The following is a 17,159-nucleotide window of genomic DNA, read 5'->3' as shown; positions in this document are numbered from 1 at the left end:
ACAGGTGAATAAGCGATATGTCCGCTATACATGTGTCGTGTTCCCATGCACGTATAGTTTTATCATGTTGCATATAATCGGTATTTGAGGTAGACCAGAAAGGGCAAGTTGATACAAATTTTTAAACTACATTACATATTAAAAATTGTATTACGTTAAAAATAAGTTTTATTTTTTGCTCTCTTTTTTTATTATAACTCCTTGTCCCTTTTTTATTATCTCGTTCTTGTATGCAAAACGGATATATAACCAGCTAACATATTTATTAGCTGAAAAGTACATTTATACAGATGTAAGTTATTCATTAAGGGATGTTTTAATAAAACTCAAATATTTTTAATGCAAAACTATTATTATTATTGTTATTATGCATAATTATAATTATAATTAAACACTAATAAACATTGATATACAGTTCTTACTGCAGAATCTAACCATTGCCATCGGAAATATTCCTCCAGCGGTGAGATAACCTGGTTTAATACAAATGGCACGCGTGTACATCAAGAGACACGGTAGTATCTCGCGCCAAGTTCACGCGCAGCGCAATGGCAGCGTATGTTACTTCCCAGATACTAGGAGTATTCAGTTTAGAATGCGGCACGTATCTACATCACTCATAGACTGGCTATAACTAATCATTTTTACAAAAAGGATTTATTTGTAATATGGTTGATGGTTTAATGTGCTTATTCTATTGTTTAGTGACTTCATATATACTGTGCAAAAAGTGTTTCCGCGCAAGGGTATTATAATTTATAAAGATTTTTGTTAATAAAGTGTCAAAATATTTGTTGTACCTTTTGCAGTAAATGTAAAATTAAATGTGAGTGTTTTACAAAAGAAGACCTTTGTACATCTAAATATATTTCGATATTGCTTATTCTTCTTTTCGTTGGCGTTTTAATGTGCAACGCGTTAAAAGTGTTCACATATCAAGGATTTCCACATGTTCTATGATTACTGCGTAATTTTTTTCAGAATTATTTGTTGTAACTTTTCTAATGCTTTGCATGCAAAGTAAGGTTTGGAAATTGTAAATATGTATAACAAATTTTTATTTTTTCATTGATTCTTAATGTATACTATACAATATAGACAGGAAATAGACAAAACTATAGAAAAATCAGATAGTTATATATAAAAAGTAGATAGTTTAGATATCATACTTACTTATAGATTTGTGTTACTTACGAACTAAAAACAAAACCTTAGCTGGTAAAATAACATTCTTTCAAAATAAATATTTACCACAATAAATATATTTGCAGAATTTATTATATTAAAACATATATTCAGCTTTTTACACATTGATTTTATTAATAATATTATTCTCTATAATATTTACTTCTTACTTTTATTTATTTGTTTATCATGCATTTCAGTTTCCTTTTTATAGAAGTTTTATAGCAGTTTATACATTTCGTGTCTATATCTTAACAGAACATATCATAAGGTGAGAACAAATGTGTGGTAACCGGTCAATTCGTGTCCTTAAATTAAAGTTATTAATTTATTAATATAACATGTAACAATCATTACATCGTCGACAAATGTTACAATTAATAATAAAATTAAACTTTTGTTATAAATAAGATATTAATACTTACATATATATTTTACTTATTGTATTGTGCCACAAGTACATTCTTAATTAATTTTTGATTGTAACCATAACGGATACATAACTGACCGAAGTCTTTACTAGCTGCAAAGTATATTTTTATAATAATGCAGACATATCCTAAGCATTTTAAGGATATGTACAAATATATGTAATGAAATGCTATATAAATTAAGTATTAACTGTATATTGTAAGTACGGTGTCTACACCTGATGTAATATCCAAATTAAGAGTATATATTCCATATCTTACGTTGCAAAATGTAGCCATTGTCATAGGAAATATTTTCCCTGCCGTAATGTAAGATGATATTCTCGTTCGTATCATTAGAAATATCAAATCTTTTGCATTTCTTGGATCAAGCAAATACCATTCTTGATCGCATATTGCATAATAAACTTTATCACACTTTAAAATATTAAAAATATTTAAACATGTATATATATATAAAAACCAAAATACAATATGTATAAAATAATATAATATGTATAATAATAATATAAAATATATAAGAATAAGAAACCTACTTGAGATACCAAAATTTCACCCACGGCACAATATAAGACCATATGAACGATCATATTAATAAGATTACTTACGAGATACAATATGCGAGTAATAGAAACATAACTTTCTTCAATCAACTGATAACGAGTCCGTGGCGTACATAAAGATAATATTTATGATATAAGTTTGCAATTACTTTAGGATATCATCTTAGTTATTCCATTATATATATATATCTTACATATATGTATATTGTTAAGATTTAAGAATACCACACACATAATATATATAATATATAATTTAATACTCGCGCGTAAATATGAATGAAGTATACAAAACCATGTATATAAAATAAATAAAACACTTACGCTAATAAGCAGAAATCCAAAGAAAGCGAAAAGAAGTCCGAAGTATAGAAACAATGCCAATAGTATTTTATTGTATGTATCTTCTATGATAGCAATGGCTCTAAAATGATCTTTCATTTAGGCAAACAAATAATCGAGCGTTTTATATAGTTTATACCAATTATAATACATATTAAATAACACTGAGCAATAATTGAAACGAGATACATTATAGCACTATTTTAAAATACAAGAACATATACGATGAAAGAGAAATGAGTTCTCATAAAATGATTAGACCATACGTTGAGCAAAACAAAATCGAGGATACATGCAGTTATATATTTTTTTAAAGATAAACATTATGAAAACTTATTGTTGCTGACATCGCACATTTAGTCATCATTATAATTAATTTCATCATGGACATTTTATTGTAGTAAATTGATTTCCGAGGAAAAAGGAACAAAAATAATATATAAAATACTACACCTAAGTAATCGTATGTGGTTTCTCACACAACTTTCCAAGCCGTTACGAAACTTCGTTAATTTACTCAAGCATGAAAAGCGAGCCATTAAGATCTCCATTTGTCCACAGATATGAAACACTAGTAACCCAAGAAAATTGTCGATTCCTGTGTATGCCATTACGGCAAAGAAAAAAGTGATAACTTGAGCAATATACGTTAGTATGTACAGTGGTGTCTTTGTTGCATCGTAAATGAAAAAGCCCTGCAGCGGTAGTATCTTGTTTATATCAGTAATATTCCCTGTGTATGTTACTGAAATTCCAAGAACAGGCAAAACGACAACACAGGCATAACTTATTCCCATTATGGAGTATGCAATCATAATAATCTTACGTGGCTTCTGTGCCCATGTGATCATTATATTCTTCTCTTGTATATTTTTTGAGTTTAACCAATCTTCTACTATCATATTCATTATCGATATTACAGCTTCCAAAGTAAAATTGTAAAATTTAATACAAGTAGCAAGGGTTTATATGCGTCTTGACACAGAATTTAAGTAGAAAAGAGTATTATGACAATTATCAAAAGTATGACAAAATGCTTTTCTCTTGATTTCATTTATTGCGTTTATTCTTAATTCCCTATAATTATATTATTACGCCTACCTTCTTTCTTCCACCAAAAAATTACCAATCTTATAACGCAAGTTACAAGTGGTAAAAGAAATTGCAATTGTTCAATTATTAACGTAAAATTCTGTTGAATTCTCAACAGCGAAAGAGTGCAAGGAAATAGACCAACAATTACAAGCATCAATAGAACGACGAACACATACAAATTGCGCTTTAACTCATCTCGACGAATTTTCTCGGGTTTAGGCCATAATCCGATCATTTCTAAACTGATGCGATTCAATTTCACTGCCCATTCGAAATCTACCTATAGAAGTTTTAATAAGTCAAAGCCTTTAGACTCATTTATTTAATACTATTAATTTCTTGCACGAATTATTGCGAGATAAATTTCTGCTATTGTAATGAGATCAGTAAGTACTAAACACCTCGGTTTGCATTGTTCGGATATTTCATGTCGAACGTTATCTAAAGACTGATGTCTGTCCTTCGTGCAAGAAACCAAGTTACTTCCCTTTCAACAAAATGCATCGACTGTGCATGCACGTGATGTTAATTTTTAAACATGGTTGGTCCGTTGACGCGCGATTAAACGTATTTGAATATTCAAGGAACTTCTCCTGTTCACCCTCATCTACTGCAAAGTAACCGCGAAAAAAACTCTTAAGCTGTTATATTCTCATGCCTCTATCAAATATAGCTGTACTATAGCTAATAATCATAAAGAACTATATATCATATCGTTCACATGATCCTCATTATGTGGGTGAAGATAAGTAAATTCAAAGAGTCTCAAACTGTTGGCTGGTAAGTGACGCAAAATGTGATGAAAAAGACTTTATATTCTAGCAAGTATATTATAATTATAAGAATAGTATAATTCAAAACTATACAAGCATAGTATTAAATATCTGAAACAGTTATGATACTAAATAATATTCTTGTTGCATTCTTTGTATGTAATTATCTAACTGGAAATATATTACAACTACTCCTCTCATGTAAATAATAAATAATTTAGTAATTCGAGTTTTATTCTCGTTGTGCCAACAGAAATGATATGTAGCCTGCCGATGTTTTTAGTAACTGAAACATATTTAAAAATAATTATATTCTATTTTCCTAAAATATTGTATAAGTTATATTTCTTTTTGTATTGATGATTAAATGATGTTTTCTCTTAGCAATGATAGAAAAATTAAAAATTATTACATAGTGCTTAAAAAAGTTTTCCTTTTTCCATGTTCATACAAACATTAATTAAATAGGTTAATTACATAAACAGATATAATCTCGAATTTTTAATAAGAAACAATAATTCATGTTTATAGATAGATTATTGCTGTAATAATAATCTTACGCTACAGAACGTAGTCATTGTAAGCGGAAATATCTTTCCTGCAGTGATGCGAAAAGGTTGTTTCGCTCGTATCATTAATGGAATAAGAGACTTTGCTTTTCTCGATTCCAATTTGTACCATTCAAGATCGCACATCGCACGATATATTCCTTCACACTTCACATGTATATATAGAATAATAGATAGACAGTTATCATAAAATAAATATAGAACATTAACAAAGCATTTATGTATGATTAATAAATTATGGCGTGTGACATACTTGATTTGTTACAATTTCGCCGGCACCACAATAAAGAAAAGTATGTGTGAACAAAATAGTAATACCAATTATCGGAAAACATAATTGTGCGAAAGAAAAGTCGCCTGTAATCACCTGCATAACATACTTTGCTAATTAACGAAAATAGTTTAATACGAATACTGAATGATAGATGTCGCATTAAATTAATAAAAGATATTTTGTAATAAATAGAAGAGCGTACTAGTGCGAAATTAGCAGACGCTGTCTAATAACTTACAGTAAATAATAAAAATCCATGTAGACAAAATACAATACCAAAATAAAATACTAAACCCAGCATCATTAAAGTAAATGTATCTTCGATAATACTAGCAAATCTACAAACATAGCATATTAAGATACATTTAGCATATTAAGATTAATACAAGATAGAACAATAGATATCAAATTGTTATGCTAATCACAAATAAATAAATAAATTTTATGCAACAATTTTGTTAGTTTCTTACGCTTAATAATGATGTTTTTATGTTGATTAAATTTTACAGATACCTGATGAGCCGTAGATGATTCATCACGTTGTTACTCAGGACGCGGATGAAGTTCTGACACGAAGATAAAACGGCTATACGTCCTTTGAAATTTTCCAATTGACCGCAGAGATGAAGAATTGTGAGTCCAAGGAAAGCGTCCACCGACGTATAAACTACGGCAGCCAGGAAGATCGTGATAGCTTGAATGAGAAAGGTCAGTTCAAATTGTGGACTCCTATTGATGTCGTAAAAATAATAGGTTTGTAACGGCAACGGTTTGCCCGGATCCGTCAGGTTTGTTAAGTGCCTTGTTAGTGAAAACCCGTAATACGGAAGAACGATGACCACGATGAACGCTAGTACCATCAGAACATATCCGCTGATGACAATCGCACGTGCCAAATGTGCTCGTCCTATCATCACATCCTTCTCCTTCGCTGTCTTCAATTCCATCCAATCTTCTGCCATCATTTTCACGAGGGAGAGCAGAGCTTTGAAATATAAGGGAACAATCACGTGCAAATATCGTGTTGAAAAACGTAAAATATTTTCAAACGCACACATCACGTATACATCCTACATAAGATATTTTAATAACGGATATAAATTAAAATTCCTCATATTTTCAAACAGTTCTAAGACGTACCCATCCGTTTCCGCCGCATGACAACGAGTTTTAACGAGACTATTAACAAAGGCAAGGTGATTTGAAGATTGTCTATCATAAGTATCATGTCACCCCAAACGCGTACAAGAGAGCATACGAGAGGGATACCAGAGATCAATGTTACTATGACGAAAATGATGCCCACGCGAAGATCGGAAGCAAGCTTAACTTCAGCGACTTCATCGTTTCCGGGCCATAAACCGATCAGTTCCAAACCGAAACGGTTTAGTTGAATCGCCCACACAAAATCTAACAAAATTCGAACGTAGGGAAATTAAGGATTTGTCGGGGTTTAAAAAGTATCGATGATCTGAAAACTGTAAAGAAAAAACCAAGATACAGATATGCCTCATGTGTCTAATTACTTAATCAAGCAATTCGCGAAGAAATGACATGATTAGATAATCTGATTAAAGCAAAACAAATTCAGTATTTGAGAATATGTTATTTAAATGTTAATCTTATTTAAGCACCTGAGAATTACAAAATCCAAACAAATTCACGCATTTATTAGACATGAAACAATACAGAGAGCTGGCTTAAAAGGAGATACACAGGTGTCACTAAATAAATCTGTGTGATTTTTAGTGTGTAACAACAATAATAAATAATAACCAAAAAATATTCACAAAATTTGTCTCTCAAGGTGAACAAAAAATATATAACGAACACTATATACTGACTCCGATACCTTTATATCTCGAATGCTTTGAAACATCCATATCAAAGACTAACACTTGAAGCTCATCCCACTTATCATCCCTAGTATTGCAAAGGATGATCATCACGCATGCTCAAGCAATGAGTGCAACAACCTCATAGCTTCGTCGAAGAGTACATTAAATATTACAAATGCTAGTTGATAACAGCTGTCCTGTTCGTAACAAAACTTTGCGAGCATAAAAGTAAGTCATAAAAAACATGCCTAACGCCTACGCTAATAATAAGGGCGATACATTGCGTTACAATGTACGACAAACTAGCCAAACTTGTTATACAAGATCTCTTATACTTTGAAAAAAATACTCGCGTTCAGTTCGTAACGTTTCCAGAGATAAAGGCATGTAGCTGCAGTTTTAATTTTTTTCTTAGGAAGAACGTGAAAATAAAGAAACTTTAATAAAAAGGAAATGCATTTAACACATAAAATGACATTAGATCAATACTTCTGATATTAATATATTGATGTTTTCAAATGATATGATTACGAAATATATCTGAAGATATATTTCGTATTAATATCAAGAGTATTCTAATGTCATCTTGTATTACACGCATTTCTTTTTTATTAAAGTTTCTTTATTACGAATATATCTTTATTACGAAATATATCTTCCAATATATTATATTTCATAGTAATATATGTAAATAAGTATAGTATTAATGTTTTAAGTGATTTATAATATAATTGTATCTCACAACTTCCATAATAAACATACACATGTTTTACTTAATCACTGATAACTTTTTATTAAATTAAATATGTGTTTCTAAAAATATTTAATTTTTAAATATGTCTACACATTTATGTAATCACACATATTATGCGTGATTAAATATAATATAAATTTCATCAAAAATATTTTCCACTATAATAATTCTAACGTACATAAAACATTTAAATATAAAATTGTTTTAATTATCATATATTTTGTCTCTAAACAATGATAAAAAATATGAAAATGGGGAGAGAAATCCTGTTAAATCTTATATATTCACAATTACTATCTAAATAATTTATGACAAATAGAAAATAATTTTATCATAATTCTAATCAACACAGTTATTAAATTTATTTATTACAATGTCCTTATTTTTTTATAATTTATAGAATATATATATATTATTTCTCTTTCTTGAATATCTTAATTGAAACAATATTTTATAAAATAGTATTTATGCTTTAATTTCAGGTCATTGCTAATAAACACGATATGTAACTAGCTGATGTTTTCAAAAGCTGAAAAACAATATTATATATTTAGAAATGCAATAAACAAAGCAAAACAAAATATTTGGCTTAATAAGAATTATAACAGAAATTTTAATAGCTAAGAAGAATTGAATGATTAATATCTAAGAAACGTTTTTAATGTTAATACAAAAATAACTGAAAATATTATTTTATTTTTCTTTAAGTTACTGACAGATAATGCTCATGTGTTATATTTATATAAAAGGTAGCTATAAAATAAACTATAAAATTTACAAAATAAATTATAAGTTATCTTACACTGCAAAACATTGCCATCGTTAATGGAAATACTTTTCCTGCAGTGATACGCAAAGGTTCATTAGTTCGCATCATTAATAAAATAAGAGTTCTTCCCTTTTTGGATCCCAATTTATACCATTTAAGGTCATATATGGCGCGATATATTGCTTCGCACTTAACATATATATCAATATATATATTAAAATTTTATTAATTTCGATTTATAATTAATTATGTGTAATTAATAAATAATATTAATTATCTCATGTAATAAGAAGACAACAAATAATTTTATTAATTTTAATTAATTAACTTCAATATCAATAGCAACAGCTTCGTAAGGCATGTATTAAATATAAAATACAATTTAATTAAATTAATTAACTAAATCATAGATTTCTATAACAACGATTTCTATAACATAATCTGTTCTTGACGGCCAATTTTACAATTATAAATATATTTATTAATGAATAAAGATGAACACGTAACTTACTTGTTCTGCTATCATTTCTCCAGCTGCACAATAGAGAAGCGTATGAGTTAATAGAGTAACGATGCCAAATAACATGAAGCCTATTCGTGCAACAGATATATTAATCATCTCGCCACCAGTAACTAACTAAATAAAATTGCTATTTAATGAAAACTTTATATTATTATTTTGATAAAAATATATATAATATAATGATCGCTGATAAAATATTTTCAATTTATATATCAAAAATGGAAAAGCGTAAAAAGTTCTTGATTTACTTTTTTTAGACACTTACTGTAACCATAAGGAACCCAAATAGAGAAAATACAATACCAAAGAAGAGTATCAGCCCTAACATCAATATAGAAAAAGTATCCTCAACATTATTGATAAATCTAAAAACACAAACATATGTATAACAAAATATCACATTGAAATCAATTATAAAAAAAGACAAAAGAAAAAAATTAGCGGAGCTATACATGCACATTAAAAATATATGTGTAACATCAAAACAATAAAAATAGTACAATCTATAAGGTATAAATAATAAATTAAAGCAAAGATAAATTCATCGCAAGAATAAATTCTTTCAAGAGTTTTGCAAATCTTATATATACAATATCCTATATATATACAATGTATAGATATAGAATAGCTAAAAGCAAATTGTTACAATTAAAATTCTTAAAAACCTTATCAGTCGTAGATGGGTCTCCACGTTGGTACGCAGAGCACTATAGAAATCATCACATGAGATCAAGTTAGGTAACTGATATCGGAAGTTCTCTAATTGGCCGCTAATGTGAAAAATCGTAAGTCCAAGAAAAGCATCCACCGATGTGTAAGTTATCCCACCCAGAGATATTGTTAAGGCTTGAGCGACAAGTGTAAGCTCAAAGTATGGGCTTTTATCTGTATCATAGAAATAATAGGTTTGCAAAGGTAACAATCTGTTGCGATCTGTTAGATTCGTTAGGCGCCTGAAGTGCAGACCGAAAGAAGGTAAAATAATAATCACGAAAAATGCGAATAACATCAAAAAATATCCACAAATTATGATCAGTCGAACAGTCCGTGCTCGTCTGATCATCACCTCTCTTTCAGCTTCTTTTTTTACTCGCAACCAATCTTCTTCTATCATCTTGATGAGGAGTGAGACAGCTGAAAAATAATAAAATCACATTAGTACAATTATTTGAATCAATTAGTTATATTGTTTTATTATTTATTCGTTATATCGTTATATTAGTTATATTGATAGTTTATCAATTCAAGAACCAAAAGAGCATTACTCATTCATTTAAAACTTTAATTCATAAAATTTAAAGTATGTTCTACCCGAACAAGAAATTTGTAATATTTTTTAATATCACAATCCAGCATAACATAAAAGAAGAATTTAAAAAATATGAAAATGTGATAACGGAACAAACGCTGAAGTTAAACGGGCTGATTTAATAATTTTAATAAACGGTAGACATACCTGTTTGTTTCCAGCGCATAATACCAAGTTTTAGCAAGACTATTAATACAGGTAATGTAAGTTGGAGATTGTCTATCATAAGTGACGCATCACCCCATATTCGCACAAGAGCACATAAAAAAGAAATAATAGAAAGGAAAATTATGATGAAAACAGTGGCCACACGAAGATCGGACACAAAATTAGTCTTAACTGTTTCGTCGGTTTTAGGCCATAAACCGGTCAATTTCAAACCAAAGCGATTTAATTCAACCGCCCACTCAAAATCTGATATAAAGTTTGTTCAATATTAGAAAATTAAGAGTTTATGGACATTCAAATATTTTAAATATTAAAATTAAAAGTACAAAGAATTTTTTGAATTTAATGTAACAGTTTATATTTCATAATTCTTAATAATTAGAAAAATCTAAGCATTTTGTAGATAATCAAGAATCATATAAAGTGCGACATACATATATACGACTCTTATTACATAACACTCTTTGTACTTTATACAACATATTTGAAAATATGTTATATTATTTTAAATAATCAAGAAATGCTTAGAAAAATTATTTTTACGATTTATTAAAATGTATATAAACATTAGATACCTTTGTAACCTGAATGCTTTGAAATGTTCATATCAACCACTAACAAGCAAATAAGCTCACCTCACTAGTTACGTTTTCATCAGTCTTTCACGTAAGATGACCATCACGCATGCTCGCGATGTGAGTGCAACAACCTCGTAGCTTCGGCGAAGAGTGCATTAAATATTACAAATGCTAGTTGATAACAGCTGTCCGTTCCGTGATGAAAGTTTGCGAACATAAGACTAAGTTATAAAAAGCATTTTTATTCCTCCTAATGCCTACGTTAATAAGAAGGGCGGTATATTGCGTTACAATGTATGACATACTCGTTAAACTTGCTATACTCTTGAACTTTACGATACGCTCGAGTTCATTTCATAATTTTTTCGGAGATACTGTCATGTAGTTGCAGTTTTAATACTCTTGTGAGAAAAACGTGAAAATGGAAACATTTAAATACTTTAAAAGAAGTGCGATGTAACGGACATGAAGACACTAGAAGAATATTACGGATATTACAGAGACATACGTCTTACAAGTAACATACGTAAATAAGTGCAATTATTTTCTCACATATATTTTACAGATTTTTTCTCCGATAAAAAGTACATAATTATCTTCAATAATCTTCAATAAGAAAATAAATCGCTAGAAACGTCATCAAAAAGAATGATACGACGAAATACGATGGATATAACATATTATATGTCTTACGTGTTTGCAAAGCAGAAGATAAATGCATCAGATTTAAAAGTGCAGCCATGACATTAGATATATCAGATTTTACATAAATGCATAATAATGTGATTTGTGGCATAAATAAATAACAGACATTAACGTAATTTCCACGAATATTTATTTTTAACATAGCTAAGAACACTATTGTAGAAAACAGTTGATACTAATTCTATTTTCATTCGGTAATAACCAAATTAGTGATTGATGTCGTTTAACTACATTTTGCTAATAAAAATGATATATATCCTGCCGACGTTTTTAACAGCTGAAAAGGAATATATTTTTATTTGAAAAGTACTGTAAACAAAATAACATTATGTGTCTGTATTTATTTATTTATTTATTTAATACCTATATATTTATTATTTAAAAACTAAATATCATACGATTTCTTTCAGAAAAAAGTTATACAAGTTAAAACAACGTTGATTACAAGAAAACTTCTTAACAAATTTAAAAAATTAGAACCTAATTGTATAAAAAACTAATTGTTAAAAAAATTTCTTAATAGTGCATTTCCAAATTAATTCACCTTAATTAACAATTCATATTAAATTTTGTACACTCGTTTAATACTCAAAAATTATACTATTGATTATAGACTTCTTATCTTACGCTGCAGAAAGTAGTCAATGTTAACGGTATCACTTTTCCTGCAGTGATGCGAAAGGGTTCGCTTGCCCGTATCATTAATAACACAAGACCCCTTGCTTTCCTTGCCTCCAACTTATACCAATCAAAATCATATATAGCTTGATATACTGCATCACACTGACACATATACAGATATGTAAAAACGGTATCTTATAATTATATAATAATTCTAGACAGCTGTCATTATAAATATTAATAACTATTTGAATGATTTTCGTTGTTTTCAAAAAGAAAGAACTGAATTGGCAATAAAAGGAGAAATTAATCAAAGATAAATTAATCAAACATTGGAAATAAACAGAGAAATTACTTATTAAACTTATTTTATAAACTATACTTAATTAATATTTTTGAAAGCCGCTTTGTAACACATCAATTATTAACAAGGTGTCTCATAACTCTGTTATCGCTGGTTAATGGCGTATGGTTTGGACTTAGCTGAGTCGAAAAGTCTTGTGCCATTTTGTGATTTCCGCAATAATAACCGAGTTATTAACGATTGATATTAACATATGAGAGCGCGGCTCGTGCAGCGAGGCCGTCAGTAGGAGGGCGCAGTGAGGCGCGATGGAGGCAGTGATGCAAGAAAACCTGCGACAATTCGTGAGACCATTCCCACTCCATCACCACCGCATGCTACAAAGCACGCTTCTGGCATCACTGCTACCATCGCGCCTTACTGCACCCTCCTACAAAATGCCTCACTGCACGAGCCGCGCTTTCATACGTTAATATCAATCGGTAATAACTCGGTTATTATTGCGAAAATTAAAATGATACTTGTCAGTTAAGTCCAAACTACAAACCATTAACCGGCGGTCGCGTGGTCGCCAAACACTCTGTAATGTGTATAATAAAATAATGTCACACAAAAGTAATTTTCTTGCAGTTTAGTATTAAAGAACAGAAATTTCTTATGTATAAGCCTCATAAGTTAATAAGTTAATATACAGTATATACTATAATAATGTTGTTTACAATAAACTAGCATCCCCCGTCACGCGGGCTTCGCCCGCGATATTATGTGTAGATTTAAATAAAAACACATTTTACCCCTTCTCACCCGTTAGGGGTGAAATTTCGGAAAACCCACCCTTAGTGAGCACCTACGTGATAGTAGGAATATACCCTTAACATTTCAAGTCGATAGGTGCAATGGTTCGGGCTGCACGTTGATGAGTCAGTGAGTGGTATTTGGCTTATATATATAGATTATCATTAAATATGAATAATTTTATAAAACGAATAAGGCTTAATGTAAAATAATATGTATGTTAGTATATTTATTTTATACCCGAATATCCTATTAAATATAAAAATGTTTTCCTATAAATCTATATATACGACTTACGTGTTCTATAATAATCTCTCCAGCACAGCAGTAGAGAAATGTGTGTGCTAATAGAATACTAATAACACATATTATAAAGCATATTCGCGAAAGAGACAAGTCGCTTATGTGTCCATTAGTCATCATCTAAATAATATATCATGATATTTTACTAACGATAAAGCTGACTAGAATGGAAATAAGTAATATCATAAGAACAAGTAACACATGTTACACAATTTTATATACTAAAAATGAGAAAGCTAAGCCCCATATTCTTAACGTACGTTTTGTTAAACTTACATTGAGTAGCAGAAACCCATACAGACAAAATACGATACCAAAGTAAATTACCAACCCCAACATCATCAGAGCGAATATATCTTCGATTTTATTGGTAAATCTGTAAAGCATTGACTTAAGAAGATGTGATATTAGAATAAACACAATGTTGAATTTTATTCTATTGAAACCTGCGAAGACCTGATAAGTCGTACATGGGTGAGCACGCTGTTACGTAAAGCACTATCAAAATTTTTGGATGCAGCCATATTGGCTAATTGATCTTTGAAATTCTCCAACTGGCCACAAGTGTGCAGGATCACCAGTCCAAGGAGGGCGTCTACTGATGTATAAATAACGGCTGCCAGGAACATAGTTATAGATTGAAAGACAAATGTCAACTCAAATTGTGGACTCGGATCTGTGTCGTAGAAGTAATAGGCCTGAAACGGTAACGGTTTATCGCTATCCGTAAGATTCGACAATCGCCTAAATGGTACACCAAAGTATGGAAAAACGATGGCTATAATCACTGCACATCCTGTCATTATGTAACCACAAGTTACGATGAATCGGGCAGTTCGTGCCCACTTCAGCATTACATCCCTCTGTGTATCTACCTTGAATACTCTCCAGTCATTCGCCATCATGTTTAAGATGGATAAGAGAGCTTGGAAGTATAATAATAATAATGATAGTCATGCAAAAGATAACTTATTTAAGATCATTATGTTAATTTGTGTTTCAAACTATTTACATTTATTAGTTAAGTCAAAAGCCAGAAAGGGAATAATAAGGCAATTCTACAACTAGTTTTTCAACTAGAATAGAAATAATATCTTATCCTAGAGTACATTATGCAGGGAGTCTGACATAAGGCGAAAAACCTCTCGTCCACTGATAGTTCTCGTCAAACTGAATTAAAAAGTCCTGTACCATTTTGCAACCAACCACGTAAAATTTCGAGTAATTAAGTAGAGAAAATTCAGCAGACGCTATTGGTAGCGAGTATCGAATTACAGCGGTAGCCTTTTTTTACGTCATCCCTCGCTGCCAATCGCTTCCACTGAATTAGCGAACTTTCTTTACATAACTATACGAAATTGTACGTGATTGTTTGCAAAATGGTACAGGACTTTTTAATTCAGTTAAGACGAGAACTATCAGTGGACGAGAGGTTTTTCGCCTTATGTCAGACACCCTGTATAATTTATTACTAAAATTATAACACGATTGATAGAGTAAAAGAAAAAAGATCTTGAAAAGAAAATATATCAAAACTGAATATTTCTGGTCAAATGATTCTGGACATACCTGTTTGTTTCCATCGCATAATAATAAGTTTTAACAAAACCACCATGAGAGGTAATGTGACTTGCAAGTTATCCATCACAAGTATTATATCACTGCGCACTCGTATAAGAGAACATATAAAAGGAATAGCACAAACAAATACTATTATGATAAAAATGATGCAACCACGAAGATCAGATATGTTGCTAGTTTTGGCTGCTTTGTCGATTGTTGGCCATAATCCGACCAATTCCAAACCGAATCGATGTAATTCAACAACCCAAACAAAGTCTATAACACAATTACATATAACAATTATATATAACACAATTATAAGCATTAGATAGATTATATAATATATGTATATATCAAAATACAATAAGGATTCAATATCTAAATCAAAGAACTAGAGTTGGAATACGGAGATCTAAGCTTTTATGAATCTAATAATAATTTAACATAACTTTCTTGTCATTTAATAACTTGAAACTCAAAAATTAATTCAAAAGTTAAAAATAATATAAATTAATAATTGTTAATCAAGAAAAATGTATTACTTACACATGTTACAGATGTAATATAAAAAATTTGTACTCAAATAACAAAAACTACAGAAGGCGTAACAAAGCCACAGATTTTATAATGAAAATATATAACAAATATAGATTAACTTTATTGTAAGATATATAAAATATGAAATTTGTATAAGACGCAATATGTATGTGTGTAATATACTAATTGAAAAAATTGCGTAAAGTGTATTTCAGAACCGTGAGGAATACGTAAAAACTTAGTACCTCTATAGCCTGGATACGTAGATATATCCATACTAAAGATTAATGCGAAGAAGTCTGTTTTCAACTGTCTATTGTGCAAAATGACCATCACGCATGTTTGCGACATGTTCGCATCAATGTGATGCTTTACCGATGGATATATTAAATATTAAAACACCTATGCCACCAGTTTATGGTAGTTGCTCGTTTCGAAACTTTGTCAAAAGTAGAAGTTATAAAAAGAGATCAAGATGTGTCTGTGTGGTAACATTGGGTGATATATTATGCCATCGTACATTGTACGTCATTCCAACACAAGTTCGAACTAGCAACACAAAAATTTTTTCCTGCATAATACTTCGCGAGATAAATTCGCTTTGAAAAGAGTACTAACTGTTTAATAGGTCTATCTATAGCAACACCGAAAACGCAGAGAAACTGCAGTGAGAAGAAGACGATAAGGTGGAAAAGTGCGGTATCACATGTACGTATTTTGTGAATGTCTTCAGAAAGGATAGTTTATATATTCCCGTGAATGAATCTATTATATAATATAAAGTGACTTTTAATATCCAACTTACAATTATCGAAATTTTATCATTATAGGTTCGCATCTCTTACGTGAGTCCTCTCGCATAGACTAGCTTCAGTGCTATTCTTACATACTTGTTCGTATCATTTCTTTCGGCTGAGACATCATAAGGACCTGTACAATTGCTTTTTATGGTAATCCAGAGGTTCAATCATGATCATAACAAAAGGAAATCACTAGAAACGTCATCTAAAAAATGATATGACGAAATATGATGGACACAACGTGCTACATGACATTTATGTTTGCAAAGATCGAAATAGACATAATAGATTTAAAAGAGCTGCCTTGATATTAGGTTTCACATAAATTATATCAGGTTTTACATAAATTCACAATAATGTGAT

At 30.1% G+C, this 17,159-nt stretch overlaps 3 protein-coding genes across 8 annotated transcripts; all 3 read right to left on the bottom strand.

Moving 5' to 3' along the window:
- Positions 1-166: 166 nt before the first annotated feature.
- On the bottom strand, positions 167-4,316 carry LOC105275925 (odorant receptor 49b-like). Of its 5 annotated transcripts, XM_026971029.1 has the most exons (11): positions 4,015-4,316; positions 3,620-3,889; positions 3,345-3,440; positions 2,972-3,116; positions 2,501-2,600; positions 2,153-2,269; positions 1,878-2,033; positions 1,611-1,708; positions 1,356-1,493; positions 436-1,197; positions 167-269 (listed from the first exon to the last, which is right to left on the bottom strand). In XM_026971029.1, exons 1-8 carry the CDS (start codon positions 4,040-4,042, stop codon positions 1,655-1,657), a joined length of 966 nt encoding a protein of 321 aa, XP_026826830.1. In that variant the 5' UTR covers positions 4,043-4,316; the 3' UTR covers positions 167-269; positions 436-1,197; positions 1,356-1,493; positions 1,611-1,654. The 5 variants fall into 5 exon arrangements, with proteins under 5 accessions (XP_026826830.1, XP_026826829.1, XP_026826827.1 ...); XM_026971028.1 differs by having other exon boundaries at positions 2,972-3,440; positions 3,620-3,893; XM_026971026.1 differs by having other exon boundaries at positions 2,972-3,440.
- A 92-nt stretch (positions 4,317-4,408) lies between these two features.
- On the bottom strand, positions 4,409-11,884 carry LOC105275927. The gene is made up of 11 exons (XM_026971061.1): positions 11,166-11,884; positions 10,570-10,836; positions 9,779-10,247; positions 9,379-9,478; positions 9,102-9,227; positions 6,370-6,664; positions 5,743-6,214; positions 5,468-5,567; positions 5,209-5,322; positions 4,947-5,102; positions 4,409-4,672 (listed from the first exon to the last, which is right to left on the bottom strand). Exons 1-11 carry the CDS (start codon positions 11,194-11,196, stop codon positions 4,619-4,621), a joined length of 2,184 nt encoding a protein of 727 aa, XP_026826862.1. The 5' UTR covers positions 11,197-11,884; the 3' UTR covers positions 4,409-4,618.
- Positions 11,885-11,988: 104 nt separating this feature from the next.
- Positions 11,989-17,093, bottom strand: LOC105275930 (odorant receptor 13a). Of its 2 annotated transcripts, none has more exons than XM_026970983.1 (7): positions 16,242-17,093; positions 15,466-15,735; positions 14,353-14,821; positions 14,173-14,272; positions 13,891-14,016; positions 12,501-12,656; positions 11,989-12,150 (listed from the first exon to the last, which is right to left on the bottom strand). In XM_026970983.1, exons 1-7 carry the CDS (start codon positions 16,345-16,347, stop codon positions 12,097-12,099), a joined length of 1,281 nt encoding a protein of 426 aa, XP_026826784.1. In that variant the 5' UTR covers positions 16,348-17,093; the 3' UTR covers positions 11,989-12,096. The 2 variants fall into 2 exon arrangements, with proteins under 2 accessions (XP_026826784.1, XP_026826785.1); XM_026970984.1 differs by having other exon boundaries at positions 16,006-16,335.
- Between the last annotated feature and the right edge of the window lie 66 nt (positions 17,094-17,159).

This window comes from Ooceraea biroi, chromosome 7 (genome assembly GCF_003672135.1).
Source record: "Ooceraea biroi isolate clonal line C1 chromosome 7, Obir_v5.4, whole genome shotgun sequence".
Taxonomy (NCBI): domain Eukaryota; kingdom Metazoa; phylum Arthropoda; class Insecta; order Hymenoptera; family Formicidae; genus Ooceraea; species Ooceraea biroi.
This window is presented reverse-complemented; position numbering and strand designations above follow the sequence as displayed.